At 52.0% G+C, this 20,360-nt stretch overlaps 1 protein-coding gene across 3 annotated transcripts in view; it reads left to right on the top strand.

Moving 5' to 3' along the window:
- Nucleotides 1-20,360, top strand: part of SMG6 (SMG6 nonsense mediated mRNA decay factor) — a 117,524-nt gene that overhangs the window by 64,696 nt on the left and 32,468 nt on the right. For all 3 annotated transcript variants that reach the window (XM_075771257.1, XM_075771255.1, XM_075771256.1), the window contains exon 13: nucleotides 2,984-3,185. In XM_075771257.1, the coding sequence (XP_075627372.1) occupies nucleotides 2,984-3,185 (202 nt within the window). The remainder of the gene's footprint in view (nucleotides 1-2,983; nucleotides 3,186-20,360) is intronic.

Raw genomic sequence — 20,360 nt, forward strand, 5'->3', positions numbered from 1 at the left:
TAGCCAGAAATGTCTGGAGGTGGCCACGGTGGCGTCCTGGGAAGGGACAGTGGGGACGAGGTGCCTGACCAGGCTCCTGAGTGTTGTGCGACCTTCTAGGGTGAGTGCACATCCCAGGAGGAGATCCACTGGGCCGTGGGGTGTCGGCGGCACGAGCCATTAGCCCTCGCTGGCTTTGCCAGCCTCGCTGGTGGTGCCAGTGCTGGGAGACGCACTGCAGAGGAGGAGCTGCACCCAAGGGGAAGGTAGAAAATTGTCAGACCTGCTCTCTGCAGTGCTACCTCTGCATCGCAGGAGAAAACCAAAGTGGAAACACCAACACCTTCTTCTTTGTTGGCTGTTTGAAGGCTCTGCAGGGTGCTGCGTGTGAGAGGGTGCTGCCCAGCTGCTGGCTGCTGCCGCAGAGCTGCTCAGGGTTGCGTTGCAGAGAGATCTTGCTACCCAGGGAGCCAGCACAGGCTGTGGTTTGACTGAAGGAAGCTCAGAGTGGAAACCTAACACATCCAGCGCAAAGGACAGATGTGGCAAGGCACTGCGAAGCTGTAGGGAGCTGGGGACGAAGGGGATAAAGTGACAGGGACTGTTCTCACACTGGGGATGATGAGGGGCTGCCCTGCCTGGCAGCGCAGCCGGAAGGGCTGGGAGCAGGCAGCCACGGGGGGGAAGAGGAGAGGAGACCGCTGGGCTGGGTGGCTGCAAGGGTGTGAGCAGCGTCGGCTCGGTGACTGTTCACATGGTGTTTTTCTGACGTGAGGTGCCAAGCCCCATGGAGGGAGATGGCTCCGTGTACTTCATCTGTGCTGCTCCCTCACCCCGCTACCACCCCTGCCCCGCTGTGGATCCCGATCTTGCCCAGCATCCGACCGCTGCTCTCTGCCTCCCTCCCGCCCTCACTGGTTATCTCCATCCCCTGCCTGCAGTTCCGTTTCTTGGGGAATACAGGCAAGGTCTCTGCAACGTGTTTCTTTCCCTTCTCCTCCACCCTGGCCCCATCCACCTGGCTGTCTCAGCCCCCCGGGAACATCCTCTGCATCGGTGCCTGTCCCCCACACCCCAGCATGCTCATTCCCCGGCGGCTGCAGGCGTTCTCCCCGTCCCTCTCCCCCGCCGATGCCTGCAGCCTCTGCACCTCCTTCATCCGAGCGCTGCCACCGAGCCCAGGTCGCAGCCCGCGCTGGCGGGGCCCCACCAGTGCTGTACGACTGGACTTTGGCAGCCCAGCCCAGTTGCCAGCAGGGCACTGGGGGAGGGCTGAGCCTCCCAAGCCCTGTGCATCTCCCATGGGCAGAGCTCGCCTTGGAGGTGGCCCAGAGCAGCCCTATCACATCCGGTGCTTGTCTCTGCAGCTTGGGCCGGAGGATAAACTATCAGGGCTGTGGGGCAGTGGATCATTCCTCTTATTATTTTCTTCTTTTGCAGATAGGGGTCGTGGAAAGTTCAGTTCCTTTTAACCCTCGCAGCTCTGTTTATTTTCCAGCTGGTAGCACAAACGCAGCGTTTCCCATTACATCACAAAGGGCCTCGGACAGATCCCTCCGAAAAACGTGTTGCAACTGTTTATTTTTTTCCATATTTAAACATTTCTGACAGCCAGACCTGGCTGAGCCAAGCGATGGAGCTTTGTGAATGAACCCAGCTCCTGGTGTCTGTGTGCAGAGGGCTTTGAAGGACCTCTTCTCCTCTGCAGCGCGCGGGCTGGGGCTGGCTTAGGGACGTGGGCGACTCTGCGTTACATGTGTGCTGATTACGTGCCGGGCTTTGATTAATGGCTCCTCATTCTGCCTGGCTCCCAGGACGCTCTTGAAAACAAGATGTTTCATTTCAGTGTGCTTTCCTGGTACATTGATTCCCGTAAATAACCGAGTGCAGACTCTGTCCACCTGGAGCAGTTCAAAGAGCAGGGGGCCTCCCTCCAGCCCTGGGCTGCCTCGGGCCACGCTGGTCACTGCTGCACCCCCGGTGATGCTGGCTGCCCTGCGCTTTTCGGTGCCCCAGAGGTGTGGGGTGGAGTAGCAGCCCTCCTCACTGCCACCAGAAGCAGATTAGCCCCAGTTTCCCCATTTCTCTGCTTTTGTCCCAGTTTACGCACTGAAAAACCCCAATGTGAGTGCTTTTAGAAACAGGAGCGAGCCTGGTCGGCTGCAGTGGCCCTGTGCCTGTGGCCTGTTTCTCCTGCACTGGCCCTCTCTGGGGTGCTGAGCCCTCCCCAGGGTGTGCTCAGTGATGGGGATGTGTGGTGGGGATGCGCGGAGAGCGGTCCAGGGCTGCCGGTGTCCTTGGGTCTGCACCCGGCTCCCCGCGCGTCACTGCCGCTCGGGGAAGGTGACACACCGCAGAGGCAGCTTTGCAGGTCACTCGCAAGTGTTGAAACCGTGGCCAGAAGCAAAACACAGCTTAACCCTCTGTGCCTCGGGTTTAACTAAAAAAATCTCTGTGCTTTAGCGTGTGACTGCAGCATGTGATTGCAGCCAGGTGAGGGAGAGGGTGCCCCAGGCTGGGCTGGAGCTCCCTGGGCTGGGCTGAAGCCCCCCCCGGGCTGGGCTGGAGCCCCCCAGGTGCCTGTTTTGTCCCAAGAGCAGTGCAGGGGATCGGTCTGTCCTCCTAGCAGGCTTTAAAATTGAGTAACAAGCAGCGTTTTTCCCATCTGGAATGAGCTGGGTTCCCGCCGGCACTGCACAGGGAAGCTGTTTCCTGCTCGTGTGCCAGCTCGGGAGCGGGCAGAGGTGGGAAAGGCGAGATCCTGGGAGCCGTCCCCATCCAGGGGGACGGGGCGGTCGGTGTCAGCGGTCACAGGCGAGGGTTACAAGCCCTCCTGGGTTCAGTGCCAGCGCAGCTGCGCCTGGAGCCCTCCCGGTGGGGTAGGTTAGCAGCGGTGGTGGCGTGCCTCGCCTCGCCTCACCTCTCTGGTATTCGCTGCAGCATTGCAGGCAACTCCCAACGCATTCCAGCCCCGAATTGCTCACGTCTCTCCTCGTTCTCCCAGGGTCTCAGTAGATGTGTGGGCGACGCTGGCTGACTTCTGTAACATACTGACCACAGTGAATCAGTCGGAGGTGCCCTTGTACAAGGACCCAGATGACGACCTTGCCCTGCTTAGCCTGGAAGAGGATCGGCTGCTCTCAGGCTTCGTTCCCCTGCTGGTCGCCCCCCAGGAGCCCTGCTACGTGGAGAGGACCTCGGACAAGGTCAGCAGTAGGCCAAACATCCCCCCTCGATTCCTCCAGACTTTTATTCTTGGGAAGTTTTCTGTGCAAACGGAACACGATTAAGTCATTGAGAAGGGTGTTAAGGGAAAATATCGACCTTTCAGCCGCTGACATCCAGCTCTGTGTCATGAAAACCCCTCTCGACTTCCTCTGGTGTGTGTGTGCTCGCTGGCATGTTGTATATACGATCATTTCCTCACTTGTTTAAATAGTGCAGCTTGTGTTGGCAGTGCTCTCAGTGCACTCCAAATGGTTTGCATCATGCTTAAAGCACCCTCCCCCTCCCCCCGGCCACAAAACTCTGCCTTAGGAAGGCAGCCAGGACTTTTTTCCTTCTCTAAAGAGGAGAGTGATAAATAGGTGACTAGAGAGAAGCAGACACCATGTGTTAACGTACAAAAGGCTTTTAGGAATATGAAGCATTCCCCACTGCCCGTTCTCTATTTTCCTTTCTTTGCTCTAGGAGCCCATTCTAGCCTGAACTTTCCTTTGGCTGTTTGTTTTTAGAATAATGAAATCAGTTCCCTTGTTGATGTGGGGTTTTGGGTCTGCTCTCTGCCACCACCTGGCCAGAAGGGACCTGGGGGCTGTTGTTGGATAACGTGTCTGAACCTGATGGGGGATGGAAGAGGCACAATGGCATTTGTTTTGCACGCCCTTGGAGGCACAGCAGGATAAGAGTGGCTCTCAACAGTTTCCTGCTTGGAGGCAGAATCGCAGCACCAGAAACGCTGCTCATCTGGGAGCGTTGTCTCCCCGAGTGGTTGGTGCTACGGGAGGAGAAGTGGAGACAGAGGGGCTGGTTTCTGTGGAGAGCCTGCATGTGACGATGGCAGTGTGCCTTCTCATGTACCGCTTCTTGACATTTTCCTGAAATGACGGTGAGAAATTTAGGACCTTTGTCGCAGAGGGACCCAAGAGGTGCAAATTTGCGAATTTCTGTTTCACTTCTCTGTCTACCCAGCCCATACTCACAGCACTGCCCACAGCAGAGGAGCACAGGGTCCCAGTAGAACTGAGAGCTCTCCCAGTTTGGGGAAGCACCTTGGACCAGGAAGTCACTGTGGAAAAACAGATTTTCAAGGCTCTATTCGAAGGGGTTAAAGGAACAAGCGTGTGGTTGCCATTGCTGCCCTAAGATAGCCTGTTCACCCAGTGTGTGCTGTGGCCTCACTGGGCTTCTGCTGGGGACAGTCCCATTGCCCCGCTCTCTGCGCAGGGACTCCTTCCCCAGCAGCCACAAACCAGAGCCCCCAGCAGGCAGGTAAGGTGGCTGAGCAGCCCAGGCCAGTGCCCCATAACTTGTGGGAGGGGGTCGGTATTCCCTGAACTCTGCCTCTTCTAACCACACACCGGTTTATTCGGAGTGCCATCTACCTGCCCTGCCAGGCACTTGCGCTCGTGTGCGTAAAAGAAGAGACGTATCTTTGACCTGTAGCTACACCTGAGCTTCCGAGCTGAGTTTTCTCACTGTCCTGGCTCCCCTTGGTTCTGGTGCTTTATAAACAAACCGTACAACACCGCTGGCGGGAGCTGGTGCCCTTCGCAGTGCAGCAGCAGCCACCCAGCCATCTGGGATTATCAGGCACGGTGGTACTGGCTCAGCTCTGCTGAAGAGGCCAACACAGATTCCAGAGAGAAGGAGCCAGCCCTGGCTGTGTCCATGCCCCCCTGCTTCTTTCTTTTTTATTTTTCCACCTCTGTGGGTCTTGTTTGGTTTGAAAGTAGCTGACTTTTGATCCCACCCAGCAGGCTTGGGCGTTCGCTCGTGTTTGCGCAGGTCTGAGCCCCTGTTGCGTCGCGCTGTCTTCTGGTCTCTGCCTTAATGCAGCAAACACATCACACGGAGGTAGACGGAGGGAACCCACCAGTACCAGCCCTTCCCAGGACGTGCTGAGCAGAAGCAATGGGTTCTGCAATGTCTCTTTTCGATCCAGTACTGACCGGTGTTTTCATTAATGGTCAGACTGGTGTAACAGCAGGTGTGCATATTCACTTTGCAGAAGACACCCAAGAGGATTAAGGGGAGGCCAGTGAGAAAGAGCAGAGATCTCAAAAGCCTGACTTCCAAGAAGGGACTGGAAAAGTCAGGACTTTTTAGTTTAGAGGAAATTCGGGGAAAATGCAGTGGGCTGTTGCAGAGTGGAGGAAAACAAGCTGTCCTCCAGCTCCATGCTGAAAAGTACAGGAAGGAATGGGCATAAATTGCAGCAAAATAGATTAAGACTAGACTTTAGGAAAGGCTTCATACCTTTGGGTAGTTAAGCACTTGAGAGCAGCCTCCTCAGCAATTCTGCAGAATCTCTTCAGCCTTGGAGATTTTTAAAAGCAGGCTGGTGGCTCTCTCAGGTACTACTTGGACAGAGCTGAACTGCCTTGCAAAAGGGGGCAAAGTGACCTCTTTGGATGCTCCTACTCAATTTTTTCTGTGATTCTGTAAAGCTGTAGAAAGGGACTGGAGTTGCAACTGCGTCATTACAGACGAATGACTACCTTGTTCCACAAATCTTCCTCTGCAGTATTAATAAAGTGAATTATTTGACTCTCCAGAAGTAGGGTATTGCAGAAAGCAGTGCAGACCAAGCTGACTGAGAGGCGTGAACCCATATGCCTTTCACAAATAACTGTGAGCAAAATACAAAAGGGCAGTTCCCTGCAAAGAAGCCCCTAATTCAACTTAACCGGGGGATCTTTGTGTGCAGTCCCCTGTCCACCATCTGCTCCTTGCCCTCCTTTTAGCGTGCAGAGCCCAGACGCATCCTCAGCAGATGCATCTCTGGGCTGTTTGCAGTGGAAGGGTGCTGTGTCCGTGCTGAGCATGGTGGCACAAGGGGATTTGTATCCCCGAGCCTTAATCACGCGATGGCAACGGGCACGGCAGTGGAGCAGTTCCATCTGGCACGTACCACATCCAGCCACGTTGCCGGAATTTTCCCCTTTGCATGCTGCTTGTTGTTTGTCGATTGACTGAGCTGCGAGCAGGTGAATGTTTTTTCTGTGCAGCAAGAACTCTTTCTAGTACTGATTTTTCATTGCTGTTTAGCAGGAGTTATTTTTCTGCACCCAATTTCTTTCTGTCGTGTTCTCAGTCTTGGCCCAGTTTTCAGCCCAAGTTCCTGAAAGCTCTTTGCTGGAGAGGCAAAGAAAATGTACGGGTCTTTATACGGCACCCTGTGAATGTCTTGTGGGCTGGGAGGAGGGTTCCATCAAAGTGGCTCTGGGAGGCTTGCTGCGATACCTTTCCTATCACTGGCATGGCTAGGAAGAGGCGGTTGGCTTTTTACTGCAAGGATAATATCTCACCTTGCTTGCTGATGCTCCAAATCCTTACTCCATGCTTTTGCACCATAGTTTTTTTAATCAATTTGTAAAATTTCAGAGGAAGGGAATCTGTTGAAAGGCAAGACTGGAGAGTATTGGGCTTAAAATGGTGTTAGGTTATTGGCTCCACCAAGAGGATGGTTGTTTTCTAAACTACGTAGGACAAACACTGTGCTTCCCACTTCTTTTTGTTCTCCACGTCCCATTTAGCAGATGGAGTGCAGTATTCAGCCAGTTTCTCAGCAAGTTTTTGAGTGTTTGGCCTGGCTCTTATTTTGAGTGAAAATGTTCTAACTCCGTTCGTTGCCATGAAGCCGTGCGTTCGGATTCCTGCTGGAGCCAGTGTGACACTTAGAGCTTCCCATCATCTCTTGTCATTGAAGCTGTAACCAACAAAAGCTGGCTCCAGGGTGAGCATAACTTGGTGATGTTTTCCTGGGCGTATGTTGGGCAGATATCCATTGCAGCTTGTGTGATGGAACACCATCGAACGTACCAGTCAACAGCAAACTATGCAGCCTGGTGCCTGAGCTGTCAGACTGCGTCTGCAGCCTTTGCAGCCAAAGGAGACGCTGCCAGGACCTCACTCACCCAGCGTGGTACCCAAGGCAAGAGCAGGGAACAGCAGCGTGGCTGGGTTAAGATTCAGGAAGAAGGAAGGTAACGACTGTGGATTCGTCAGGTGGTGCGTGGTGCTGCTGTGGGGGACTTGTAATGGAAAACGCTTGGGTCGCGTTGAGGTTAAAGCAAGTCCACGTGATGGTGCATCTGAGCTGCGCGTGGGTCTGTTCTCGTGCAGCCCTGGGAACCTGGGGCATGTCCTGGTTTCCTCAGCTCTCAGTCCTGTTGTCTCAGGAGCATCCTGCTCTGCAGCGGAGCTGGTGGTGAGGCTGGAAGAGGGCTGCAGATCGCCTGACACAGAGCAGAACAGGGAGGTCCTTCTCCTCTTTGGAGGCACATGGCATCACTGGTTGCCCGCATCCCTGCAAACTGTGCCTGGGCTCGACGTGTGCATCACCCAACCAAGCCTGTGCTTGCAGCGCGCGCTTTGCCACATGCCCCAGCCAGGGAGATGTGGAGGAGAAAGTGTTAATGTCCCTTCCCACAATAAACCTCTCTGCTTGGGGGGTCCTGAAACCTGAGCCTCTCTCTCCTCCCCCAGCCCTGACACACGTTAATAAAAGGTTTTTAAACGCCAATAAAAAGGCAGCAGCCCCAGCTCACCAGGTCCGGGGCCCAGGGTCCTTGGGAAGGCACTTCACAAATGTGTTTTTTGCATTTTCAGGCTTTTGGCTGGTGAATAAGATTGAGGAGAAATACTCCTTCCCCTGATAACAATACAGTGAGACGCAGGATCAGCAGTGTGTGGATTAAAACCAGACGGTGCATGATTAATACATATGCTTATAGGGCTAGTCACTGTGGTTCCCTCCTCTCAAACAGAAAGGCACTTTTTTTTTTTCCCTCATGTGCATGCTCATGTGTGGAGTGGACTGTCTCTGATACTCACCACTCAGCTAGTCTCAACCCTGCCTCACCTCACCAGGCAAATGAAAGCCCTAAAATGCAAGGCTCTGAAAAAAAAACTGACAATATTTTACTGTTTCAGACCTACAAACTGGGTACTCCAGCTCCAGGGTGGCCAGTTGGCTTCCCACACTTGGTGCAGTTCTTCTTTCACAAGTACTTGCTTCCTGCTATTTGCACTACTCACCTGTCAGTGCAGATAGCCTAAAATCCAAACTTTGTTCTCCTTAGAAAACACGAATCTCTTTCCTCTCTAGTGTCCAGCCCAAGTGGACAGTCCAGATTTTACCCTCTCTAGTTGTCCCAACATGCTGTAGATTTGTAGAGCCAGCAGTCTTTTTGAATTAGCTATTTAGGAGCCTTTCGTAGTAGGTTTGGGCTAAAATTAGTCCAGTCTTGTTATTCACTTCGCTTATTTATTGTATTCCAGTCTTCTTAAGAATTGCAGATATCTCTTGGCAATGTGTAGTCGTGTCTGATGCTTCTTGGAAAGGCAACCCCAGGTTTAAAAGCCCAGGAGGAATAGCTGTCGGAGTGACCAGGCTCTGTCATGCCTCTAAACACCAGAAGTTTTGTCCTTTCCAAGACGTATTGCCTCCTGGGATGCCCGGGATGAAATCCATGTTAGTGGCCACACTACAGTGATTTTGGGAGAACTTCTTGCAAGGCATCGGGGGGAAGGGTAGCAAGAGCAGGACTCTGAGAGTACAGACTCTTTGTAAGCAGAGAGAAAACCCCAGTGAGTAAATGTAACTGTTTTCTCAGCATCCTTTCCATATTCCCATTCCATAGCCTTTGAGCATCTCCCTCCAGCTGGCAGGCAAATGCATTCAGCCCATGAGAGCGAGAGCTTCCAACTTGGAGTTTGGTCCAGAGAGGAAAAGGGAAACTGTGAGCAGAGATCGGAGCCCCAAGTAGGAGAGTCCAAGGAGGAGTCATCCTTGAAAAACTCCTTCCATTCCTGCCTGCCTCGGTTTCCAAACAAGCAGTGAAAGATCCCTGCCACAGGCAGCCCTGCTCGGAGTGGGGACTTGGCAGGAGCTGGCAGCCCCGAGGCGGCGGAGTTAGAAATGTTTACATTTTCTGACCAGTATCTGAACTCCATCCCAGCCTTGACCTTCCCTTTCATGTGGTGCCTTTGGATTGTAAAAGGCAATTAGGCTAAATTATGGGCCATGTTGGAAGATGATGTCATTGCGTCATGGAGGAGAGGCTGGATTTTATGCCAACGCGAAGGTAGCGTGCAGAATATCACCTGCTTTGAACTCCTTGTCCATCCTTGGCATTTCCTTGAACCGCAAGTGCCAGGGACTGCGTGGACACCACGGGAGCCTCTCTGTGCTCTGCCTTTGCCGGGTGTCGTCAGCACATGGGAAGTGTCAAGCCGAGTCCGTGTCCCCAGCTCTGGGTGGCAGAGGGGGGTACGCTGGTGTCTGTTAGGCTGTTTTAAACATACCGTCATAGAAACGGGCACGAGTGCTGTCCTGGTGACTGCTGCTGCATCTCCTAGGGATGTGTAGGGCATTTTCCAGGGAGGTATTTTGTTCATTTGTCGTTTGTTCTCGGTTTTTAATCGTTCTTTAAGCTATGAGAGTTTTGAGCATATTCTTAAAACTGCGTTTCTCCAGCTGAAGGTAAAGGGAACTCATGGCAAACAAGCACTAGCGCTGCACGAGGACACTGAATACAGCCCTGGAGAAATCAGCAATGTGGAATAATAGTTCAGGCTCTTAAAAGGGGGGGGGGTGGGTTTGAAAAAAAAAAAAAAATCTGCAATAAATCTAGCGAGTGGAATCCGAGGGAAATGATCCCATCTGGAAAACTCCAGCGCTGGTGCTGCTGAAGGCTTAAGGAGCGATGCAGATCGCAAAAGAAAACCCTGCAGTCTGAGGATGACAGGCTGCTTAATTGATGTCCATTGCAACTGGTACTCTGCCAGTTTATGTTGGCCACCTTCCAGCGTGCTGTAATTTTGGGGCCAGGTGTGAAGCGTTTCTGTTCCATCTTGTTCCCAAGCACCTACAGAAGCCTCACACATCTCACTTGAGCCCTGTAGGAAACAGCTGTACAGGTATAGGTGAAAGGAAATGTCACAGCTGGGTTTGGAGTACTCCCCCGTGCCTTGCCTAGGGCTCTGTTTGGGGGGCCGCTCTCTCCCCACCCCGTGCCGGGTTTGGGGAGGTGGCCACTGTCACAGGCACACCTGCCTGTCTGTCAGCAAGGTGCTTTGAACATCAGGGAGCTTCTGGGAAGAATGTGTAGGTCAGAAACCCCCTCTTCAAAGAGGAGCCCACGGTGGTGTGCGTCAGTGCTGGAAGCGGGGAACCCAGCCCGGGAGAGCCCCGGATGCTGGCAAGCCGGGGGAGCTGTGGCCATCTCCTCTGGTCTCTTCTTCCTCGGGAAACCACAGGGAAATTTCCAAGGGAGCAAGAGCAGGTCTTGTAGAAAGCACTCAGCCTTGGTTTTGAAAGGCTGAGAATCCATTGGGATCCTTAGCAAATTGTTGCAATCGCCGTTCAATGTGTGCGTTATTTCCGGCTTAAATTCGTTTTGTTTCAATTTCCACTAATTGAATTTTGCTGTAGGTTGGGAAGCCCTCCATTGCTGCTCTGACCCCAATATACAAACGCATCCCAAGTCTCCCCATCCTCTTTCGATAAGCTGAATAGATGGAGTGAGAGACGTGATGGCCCCTGGGGCACGGTTTGGATCCCCCGAGCCGTTCTCATGGTGCGTCTGAGCTGTGGCTGTCCGGGCTCCGTGTGTTGCTCTGTGAGCTGCTGCAGCAGCTTGTAAGGTGACCACTGTGCTCTGCTGCTCTCCTCCGTACCCACCAGATGCTACCAGCATCCCACAACCTTTGCTCCTAGAGGGACAACTTTACATTTAGCTGTATGGAACAGCGTGGTGTTTGCTCGTGAATAGGCGACTGAGCGATTTTGAGTTTTTTGTCTGTCGGTGAATTGCTCTCGTCAAAGATGGGGAGGGTAGGAGACGGTGTCTAATCTGCAGGCTTTATCAGTAAAGGTTTTCTTTGTCTAGGTCACTGAACCTATTGTTAAGCAGCATAAGCCCAAGCAAGCTCCCCCGTGGCCCCACCAGGACTGCCCTCCTGTTTACGCTGACATTTTAAGACCTCTTGACCAGATTTTAATCCACTCCGTATCCTGTGCACTGCAGTCTCTGGGGCATACTAGCTTTTCACGTCCTCTCGTCCCAGCCGTGCAGAGTGCTCAGGCTGAGGACAACCGCCTGCCTGATGACGCACAGCCGTGGCATCAAGCTGCCGAAAGAGTGTGAAGGCAGCAGGGTTCAAAGCTGTGCGGCTACTTTGCCACAGCCAAGCGTTAACAGATCCCACGGTCCTGACCAGGCAGGCACGATGGCGAGGAGGAGTGGGGGGTAACAGTACCTGCAGACCAGCACCCCTCTGCAGAGCTGGGGTCCTGCTGTTTTGCCTCTGTCCTGAAACTGAGAGCTGGTGTGTGAGAACTACGGTCTCACTAGAAGGTGAGGAACCACCTGCCAACGTGTTAAGATCCAGTTACACATGTTCTCTTAATGCGCCTCTGAGCGAGTGCGAGAGTGGCTTTGTGGTCTGGACGCGGCTCGCAGGGAAGTACGAGGTGCTGCCTTCCAGGCAGCCCCATCTCTTGTGGGGGGAAAGCAGGAAGGGAAGAACCAGCAGCAGAAACAACCTTCCCTACCGCTGAGATGCCTCTTTCCTGGCACCTGGAGGGAGGGAGCAACACCCCAGCGCACGGGGAAGCCGTGGGGAATTTGCTCAGGCGGCTCGTGACGTTTCCATCCCTTCCTCCCCTGCCTTCCCCCAGCCTTGGATCCACCTCTGCCTCTCCTCCAGGCTCCTCTTGGACAGGGCGCTTTAGCCACTGCGTCGGCTCCAAGTGAATCAGGCAGCCTGGGCGTGAGCCGCGCACGTGTACCAGCACGTGTGCGGTTCCTCAGCCAGCGCTGCACAGTTTGGCTCTGGTGTCAGCAAAAGGCTCTTTTAAAGTGTTTTCTGGAAGTGCGATGTGATCATCAGCTCAAGGCAGAGACTGACAGGATAAATCAGTCTTCTCCCATGCCTGGTTTCAGGCAGCGCTGGATCTTTTTGTACGGATCAGATGACGCTCGTTGTCGAACATCTTCGCTTCTGTCACATCGTCAGGCCAGGTTTATGTAATGAGATGGAAAACTTATTTGTGTTCAGTCCTTTTGTCCTAAAAGCTGCCTCCAGAGTTTCGGCACGGACTCTTGGGAAACGGGAAATGTCCTATTCAAGAAACTCGCTGACTGCATGTTCCCAGAGTCGGCACCAGTGGAGTGACCTAAGAAAGGAGAGTCAAACCGTGAAGTCTCCTGTGCAGCACCTCCCCGGCGTGCGCTGCACGCAGCCTTCGCTTCCCTCGGGGTTTTTCAGCAGGTAATGGCCTCGCTTCTGCCGCACCAGCACCCTAACGGCACAAAACCTGCCTCGTCTTGGCAGGACGGCAGGCCCAGATAGGGCACGGCTCTGGCTATAAAAGAGGTATTCACCATGACTTTGGCGTAGTCAGAATGACATATTAGAGTTCAGACCTCGTGGAATTTGCTGATTAGTCTGTAAGTATATTGAAAGGCCTCATTAAAACACCATTAACGCTGGATCCCCTCCCAATGAGCCATCTCTTATTGCTACCCAGAGAAACCTTGAGGAAATGAAAAGGCTGCTCTGGCTGGCTGAGCCAGTCCCTGGGCATGTGCCTCAGCTCAGACAATCTTTGTGGTGCTCAAGACTTAATGTGGCGCTTCTGATCACTCAGGCGGGCCCTGGGACTCGGGGTTGCCTCTTTGCCTCATGTTTTGCCTGCTGGAGCCACCACCACTGCTCAGACTCTGCATTCCGCTACTCAACTCAGTCCTTGACCTGACTCTTCATCTCTGACCCTGCTTTAGCTTTGGGGATGACCCTGTTTCACAGCACTACTTACGTTTTGTCTTTGACCAAGTGAAATGCTTAAAACATGCCTGCTGAAGACGACGATGATGTGGTATCCACCAACGCAGCTATTGGAAGGACCTCAGGAAACCTGAAAAAAGCCCCAATTAATAACTCCTCATTGTTATCCTGAATAAGAAAGATCCACGTCCTGGGAAGCTTGCCAGAGAAGTGGACTGGGTGGAATGCAGGGAGTGGTCAGCCCAAATAACAGATGGGGATCTACTCTGTCTCTACGGGAGACGGAAGGTGACCTCTGTCATTGAGCTTGGAGTCTGCTCCCCACGTTTCTGCTCCCAGCCGGACCTCGCGTTGTTTTCGTGGATGCCGAATCCGTCTGCTGGTGCTGGGCTGAGTCTGGGCGAGGATGGAGAGCCCAGCTCCTGCGGCAGGCTGGAGCCGTAACCCTTGGTGTCCTCACACTGTCACGTCCCAAATCAGAAAGAGAAGACACCACCATCGTCTTATTTATCGTTTTCTTTTCTCGCCGTCATTGAAGTCAAAACACTTCCCAGGCATTAATGAACGTATCTCCACAACATGTTATGGCAGAAGGAAAAGCAATTTCCTTGTTAGAGATTGGCAACAGAGGTACGCGAGGCTGAGGGACTGACCCAGGTCCCACAGGAAGCCTTAGCTTCAGGATGAGAACAAACCCCTGATACCCAGGATTTCGGGCCAGTGCCTCAGCCCCAGGCCACCCACGTCCCTGAGGAAGACGAGGGGGTACTAAGTAAAGGTTCACTGGGAAGCGTTAAAATTCTTCCCAAACATAGGCCTTGCATGAGCAACGTTACTGCTGCTGGTCCGTGTCTGTGGTGAGACACTAAAAATGCTGGATATTTAATCCAGATAATTTAATCAAAATTTTTCCCATAACATATTTGCATATATTTACTTAAACATATGGTAAACCCCATCCTTTATTTAAATTAACAAAATTTGCCATAACATTTTGCATACCAGCATTTTACATAAAGCATTTTCTTGACCATGTAGCAAATATTTGTCTATAAATTTATATCTTATGAATAGAGACAATAATAGTATATATTTCTAGTTATTTTCATGATTGATTTATTTCTAAACTTTCCCCAAACTTCACTGTACTTGGGATAGGTAGATGTATAAACACAAATTCTGAGTATGAAGACAAAGGAGTTTTCTGAGGTCTGAGAAGTTACTGCCTGCCTGGTTGGCTTGCTTTGTGAACCACAGAACAGATTTACGTTTCGGTTCCGTATTTTCCTTAAGCATAAATGATGTAACGTTTAGTAGAGCACCCATTATTATTGAAGAAAAGAGATTTACATCTATAGACAGAAGAAGATGGAGCTTACTACGTCCTTCTAATGCTGTGTCAGTTCACCTGTGTCAGTCCACGCGTGATGTTTCCCGTGGGGAAGTGGCCACGGAGCGGCACTTCCAGAGTGTGTCAGGGACGTGGCTGCCGATGTGCGTGTCTGGTCTTAAGTCATCCAGATGCTTCTTGAGCTTGTACCCATTGCCAGCTTATATTGTGGGCTCCCTCTAGTATTGGTATCTTTTTCATTTCAGCATCTGTCCTAATGAACAAAGATTTGATCAACATTGATCTGAACTTTGCAGAAACCTGATGGATTAAATACTCTTGCCAGCCCAGTCCGTGGGAGTCGCATTTGCTCAGCAGTTGCCTGTTCTCACAACTGCAGCTTCAGCCTTCTTTTAGACACGAGCATCCTCACCGACTTCCCTGTGACTTGAGAGCTGCTCGCTAGTGACTGCCCTGACGTGGGAAAGGAGAGGTCCTCCAGATATCAGCAGGGAGGGACACCTCATGTTTTGAAAGTATGTAATACCTGCTAAACTTACAAGAGGCTTAATCACACGAGAAATGCTGGGGTTATAAAGATAAATCCTTGTAGGATGGAGAACTGGGAGTTGTGTGGATGGGTTTGGATGGGAATGGGAGCAAATATCTGTACGGATGCGTTGGATGATTATTTCATTGCCAAGTGTGTGGACGGAGCGGTTGCTAAACAGAAAAGTGGGGAAAGAGTTGGAAATGCTGGCTGGGGACAGCAAGGGGCTCGCAGCTTTGAAGGTACAGCAAGACACGGTGTGCTGCTGACCTCTGCGGCAGGGAACCGTCTCCCGTGTCATAACTGGCCGTCGCTGCGGGAAAGGTGGGGCCTGATTGCCAGCCATTATCTGCCTAAATCTGTCAGTGCAAGTCTTGTGTAGCTCTTGGGCGGTTTAGAGACTGAACGCCCAGGGCAGCATTTCTGAAGGTTGCGTGAGTGATGCGGATGAGACAACGGACATGTGTAGACGTGGCACTCGGGGACATGGTTTAGTGGTGGACTTGGCAGCGTTCGGTTTACAGTTGGGCTTAATGATCATCCAAGTCTTTTCCAACCTAAATGATCCTATGTGAGCGGTCGCTGCTCTCTGCGTTCCCTGCCCGCGGTGTGCTCTGGGGGGCTGCTGGCGTTTTGTGGCACAAGTGGGACTGGTTTGCTGCCAGCAATAGGCAGGAGGACTTCAGGTTTCGTTCATACTTGTTCATTTTGATATCCCCTGCCTTTTTGGTCCCAATAGTTAGATGAAGGTTGTTCATCTAGCAGGGTGGCACCTTTAAGTTGCTTCAGGATACAAAGCTTGGCTTGGCTGGTGCCTGTATGGGGTGTGGAGCATGCCTTCCCCCCCTGGGAGGTTCTGAGCACCTTCAGTGCTTAACCTGTGGAGATAGCAGAGCTCTCATCATGACCACTCTACTCCACAACATCTCTGGCCATCCCCCCTTTCTCAGGATAAAACCCACTACTTTAGGTAACAGTTTATTTGAGTGAGTTATTTTATGGTTTATGTGGGTTTTTTGTCTAAAATGAAACAACTTGGCATGGTGAAATGTGAGGACAGGACAGAATTTGCTGGAAGTTCTGAGAGTCTTAGCATGTATGTGCTGGTGGGATTTAATTTCTGTCCTGCCATGTCTCTCCTCATACAGACTGAAGCACACGGGCTCTTTCTTGCTGTGATAAAATCCTCGAAGCCTGATTTAGATGGCTTCGGGGCAGTCTGATGAGGAAGAGGAAGCCCGGTAGACTGTTACCCCTCAGAGATGCGCTACGTGCTCCCATCCTGTCTTGGGCAGTGCCGCTTCTTCCTGCAGGCACCTCGCTCCTCCTGTAGCTCGTGGGTCTCCTGTTCCCTTGGGCAGGATTCCCACTTTTCAGCTCTTCCCAGATTTCACCTCGGTTTCCCCCTTTTTAATAGGAATGCTTGGCCTCTTGCACTCAGACTCGGGGAGGAGCAGCTTGTTTCTGTAGCTGGCCCGGTGCCAGATGTCATCACTTCAGGCAGTGCCACGCTGCACATCTTCAGCGGTTTGAAATGGAGAGACAGAGGGAGGCAGATAAGATCAGCAGCTTTAGGTGATGGCATTGTTTCAAATAAACCATGCATGACCCAAAGCTTCCACTTCAAATGGGGAATGAAATTGCTTCATCCTTTGACAGCTTGCTCCATGAAAGAAATTTATCTTCGCTTAATTGCTTTAGATCCCAAGAGGCTGTGTACAGTAATTTCTAGGAGATAATTATATCAAATTAAAAAAATATGTGACTATCCGACTGCTGAGCATGAATGCAGTGGCCAGAGAGCAGGAAGGAAGGAGGCACCACATCTGACTGACACTCACAGGTTATCGCTTCCTCTCCTTCTCATGGTCTGCAGGCATGGCACTTGGAGACCGCAGGAGAGTGTCTGCGAGGGACTGGGCGCCGACGCGCTGAGCAGGGTGCTTGGAGCCGGGAATCCTGCTCCCGTGGACCTTCTTTGGGATCTCCACGCTGGGGCATGGCAGGGATCTCCGTCACCCGTACCTAGTTAGTTGGGGACAGCAAGCCTCGCCAGGCAGAGCTTGGCAGTGCCTTTATCCGGTTAGTTCTCCTGTGTAGTTGTACAGTAGAGCTGAGGAACAAGAAAGCTTGTTGATTTAAAAACATGTATATTTAGAAGCAGAGTGTAAACTTCCTGCCCAGGCTGGGATTGGATTCTTGACTATGTTTGAGTTTCCAGTTTTCATTTCCTTTGCCCTCATACTTAACATTGTGTATCTCCCAGAGTGTGCCCCAGACTAATCTCTCCTTAACCCTCCCTCGCCCCACATTTTTCTCTCATTATTTGCACATCAGTTCCAGTTCTTCCAGGAAGCAGCGTATCTCCTGATTGTCACTCTGTGCCATGGCTGAGCCTGGGCTCCTGCAGGTCTCCTCTGTCCCTCTGGAAGTGACCTCAGACCCCAGGCAGTGGTGGACCCGAGCTGGGGACTGCAGCAGGGACAGAACCGCTGGCAGTTGCCATCCCTCAGAAGAAGATGGACTCCTTCGGCACGGGTTGAAGTCCTGAAGGGACATCCCTCTTTGTAGCTCATGAGAAACAGTCACTGACCAGTTCCAGGAGGTGTAAATCACTCCGTCAGCTAAATCTTCTTCTCTCTCTCCTTTAAATCAGACCCCGTGCCCTCCTTGACTGATTTGTGTGACAGCTCCTGCCCTGCCATTGCCTTTACAGCCCATCTCCTGGGGACAAAGATCATTTTCTGCCCCCCGAGGCTGTGACTGTTTTTGTGTGTGATCCTTGCACGGGCTTTGAAACAGTTGTCAACAATCCTGGGCCAGAACTGAACTCCTCCCCACCCCTGTGATGTGCAGGCTGGTTTTTGAAGTGCGATGCTGCTTCAGCTGTTCCCAGGAAGTCTGCAGGGAAACTGCGTTTGTACTAACGAGGTAAAGTCCCTGTGTGTTTCTGGAGGGGATCTACTCAATGGGCTCTTTGATGTCATCTCAGTTTTTGGACTTACATCAAGTAAGTCTAAAAAAGAAAAAGAAATGTTTTGGCTTAGCCTAGAACATTTGCACCTGAGCAAGATGACCTGTGGCTGTCCTGGTGTCTCCTTAGAAATCCACGGCCACCGGTAGAGCTGTGGCCTGGAGCAGGGAGATGGAGGGTTCTGGTCCCAAAAGCTGCCCACCCAGACAAGCTGGCTCCCAGGGTTGTCTAAAGTGGTGAGGTGGGAGAGTTATCACATGTAAAATGTCTCCTCAAGGCAGTCCTCAAACTTAGCACCGTACCCACGTGCTATTCAGGATGCTGCTGATGGTTAATCTCATATCGCCCTGCGTGCAGACAAAACCAGCCCTCTGAGATGTTCCCTGGTGTACTGTGTAGGTCAGTTCACATGTGCCAAGCTGAACAGCATCCCCCATCTCCCCGTGTCTCTAGAGTCTGAGTAATCTTATACTCTTGGGATGACGTCCCCAAATGTCCCCATAGTTCATGTGTTGTCTCCAGTTCAGACCTCATGGTGCTGCCACGGGACTTGGATTTAATCATCTTCTGGCCTGGCTGCCCAAGCCCAGCGCTCTCCAACAGGTCACACATCCTGATCTTCAGCTGTAGTTTGTCATTACCTTTTTTTTTTTCTTTTTTTTTTTTTTTTGTATGAGATCTCTGGACAAAGCTTGGCACATCGCAGTGGTTAGCAGCATCCGCTGCTGTCCTCCATGACCTCTGCAGCCCGGATAGCCTTTGTCCCTTGGTGTCCTCCTTCTGGGAATGATCCTGGGCCGGTCTGAGGTTTTGGTCCCTTAGTCGCAGGCTTGGAGAGGGGGGGAGAGATTTATGGCAGCAGCGTTTGGTTGCCTGAAGCAAGGAGACTCTTTTCCTCTAGCACAGTGTAGTTGTGTGGGGACACACTGCATAGTTCCGTGAGTGCCCTGATGCACCAGTCCCATAATTAGCAATTAGTCAACTGGAAGAGGGATGCTCTGTTGAGGACAGCGAGAAGTGGGATGTGGTCAGTGGTGAGGGACCAGCCGGGCATGGCACACACCAGCCAGGTCAGTAAGCTCAAGCCCGGGCCTCCTGGTCCCTGGGGTTAAGATACGGCACCTTCTGCCGCTATGGTTTTTTCTGTATTTTCCCATAAAGGCTATGTCAGCAGCAGTCACTCTGTCCATCTCCTCTTGTCCTTTTCCTTTGCTTTTCTCTGCTTTCTTGACATACTTCTTCACTTACTCCTTTTTGTCGCTGTTAGCGAAGAATAAATACATCACCTAAAGCCATTTGAAATACAGTTTCTGCTCTTAGTAGTTTCAAAGGCCGGCTGCCCTGACGGCCAAAGCCTTGGGGGGTCAGGCGAGGCGGCTGCAAGGAGATGGGCACCCTGTTGCAGAAACTGGCAGAAGAACATTTAAGAAACGGAGAATACGTGGAGCTCTCATCTGGCTCGAAGCTGCTGCTCACAGCGCAGTCGGCGTTGCATTTCAGAGGCCACGAGCGAATGAGTTAATGATGATCCCAGATGGCTTCAGAGTTTGCCTCTTGCCACCCCTTCCTGTTCCCCCAGGATCTCAGATGGTGGCGGGAGATGAAGTAAAATTCTAGAGTTTATTGTAAAGTTCATCTCTCTCCCTAAATCATGCTGGAACTTGTGCGTGCTGTGTTGGCAGCTTCAAGGGGATGCTACCTGGTAATTAATTAGTTGTCAAGAGACAGCCCAGAGGTTCCAAGTCTTTATATTCTTACTAATAGAAATTGCTCTGATTACATTTTCCCCCTTGGCTGGAGGGCTGAAGAGCGCGGAGCAGGAGCCATGGTCCATGGGCAGCTGGAGCACGCCTGCCTGTCCTTTGTTGGGACTCCTCTGAGCGTGCTAGCACACGCTTCTGTGAGCACGAACCCCGAGGGAGCCCCGTCCTGAGCCCTGTCTTTGCCAGCCGGTTCTGCTCGTGCTTTTCATCACACGCTTCCCCTGCCTTTGCAGGTGAGCCCTGCCAGATTTCCCTTCAGCTCCTCCTCGGGGTCTTCTCTTGGCATCGTCGTTCCCGTCAGCCCTTCCCCTGCAGCCCCTTCCCCAGCTCAGACGGAGGTGCTTCGCATGTTTTCTTCGCAGAGCCCTTTTTCTGGGCTAAGCTTAGAGAAATATTTGGTGTCTGCAGAGATTCCTAGTGTTTCTCTCAACCTCACTTGTGTTTTCTTCTCCTCTTCTTTATCTTTGTGCTTCTGCAGTTAGTTGTGAGCAGATTTAGGCGGCTGCTTGTGTGACCGGGGAGCTACATGAGAGGTGCCTGGATTTTGGGGTCCTGCCTCAGCCAAGCAAGGCACTATATACACAAAATTGGTCTGGAGCTGGGTTATCCCGTGGTTTGTTAAAGGACAATTTAAATTTTTGTGCACTGGGGAGCAATGTATGATGTCCCAACTGTTTGGGAGACGTTGCTCTCCTCCTCCCTCTGCAGCAGGACACAGCCATTTTCTGTTGTGTCCCTCAGCAGTGT

This window comes from Balearica regulorum, chromosome 19, assembly GCF_011004875.1.
Source record: "Balearica regulorum gibbericeps isolate bBalReg1 chromosome 19, bBalReg1.pri, whole genome shotgun sequence".
Lineage (NCBI taxonomy): Eukaryota > Metazoa > Chordata > Aves > Gruiformes > Gruidae > Balearica > Balearica regulorum.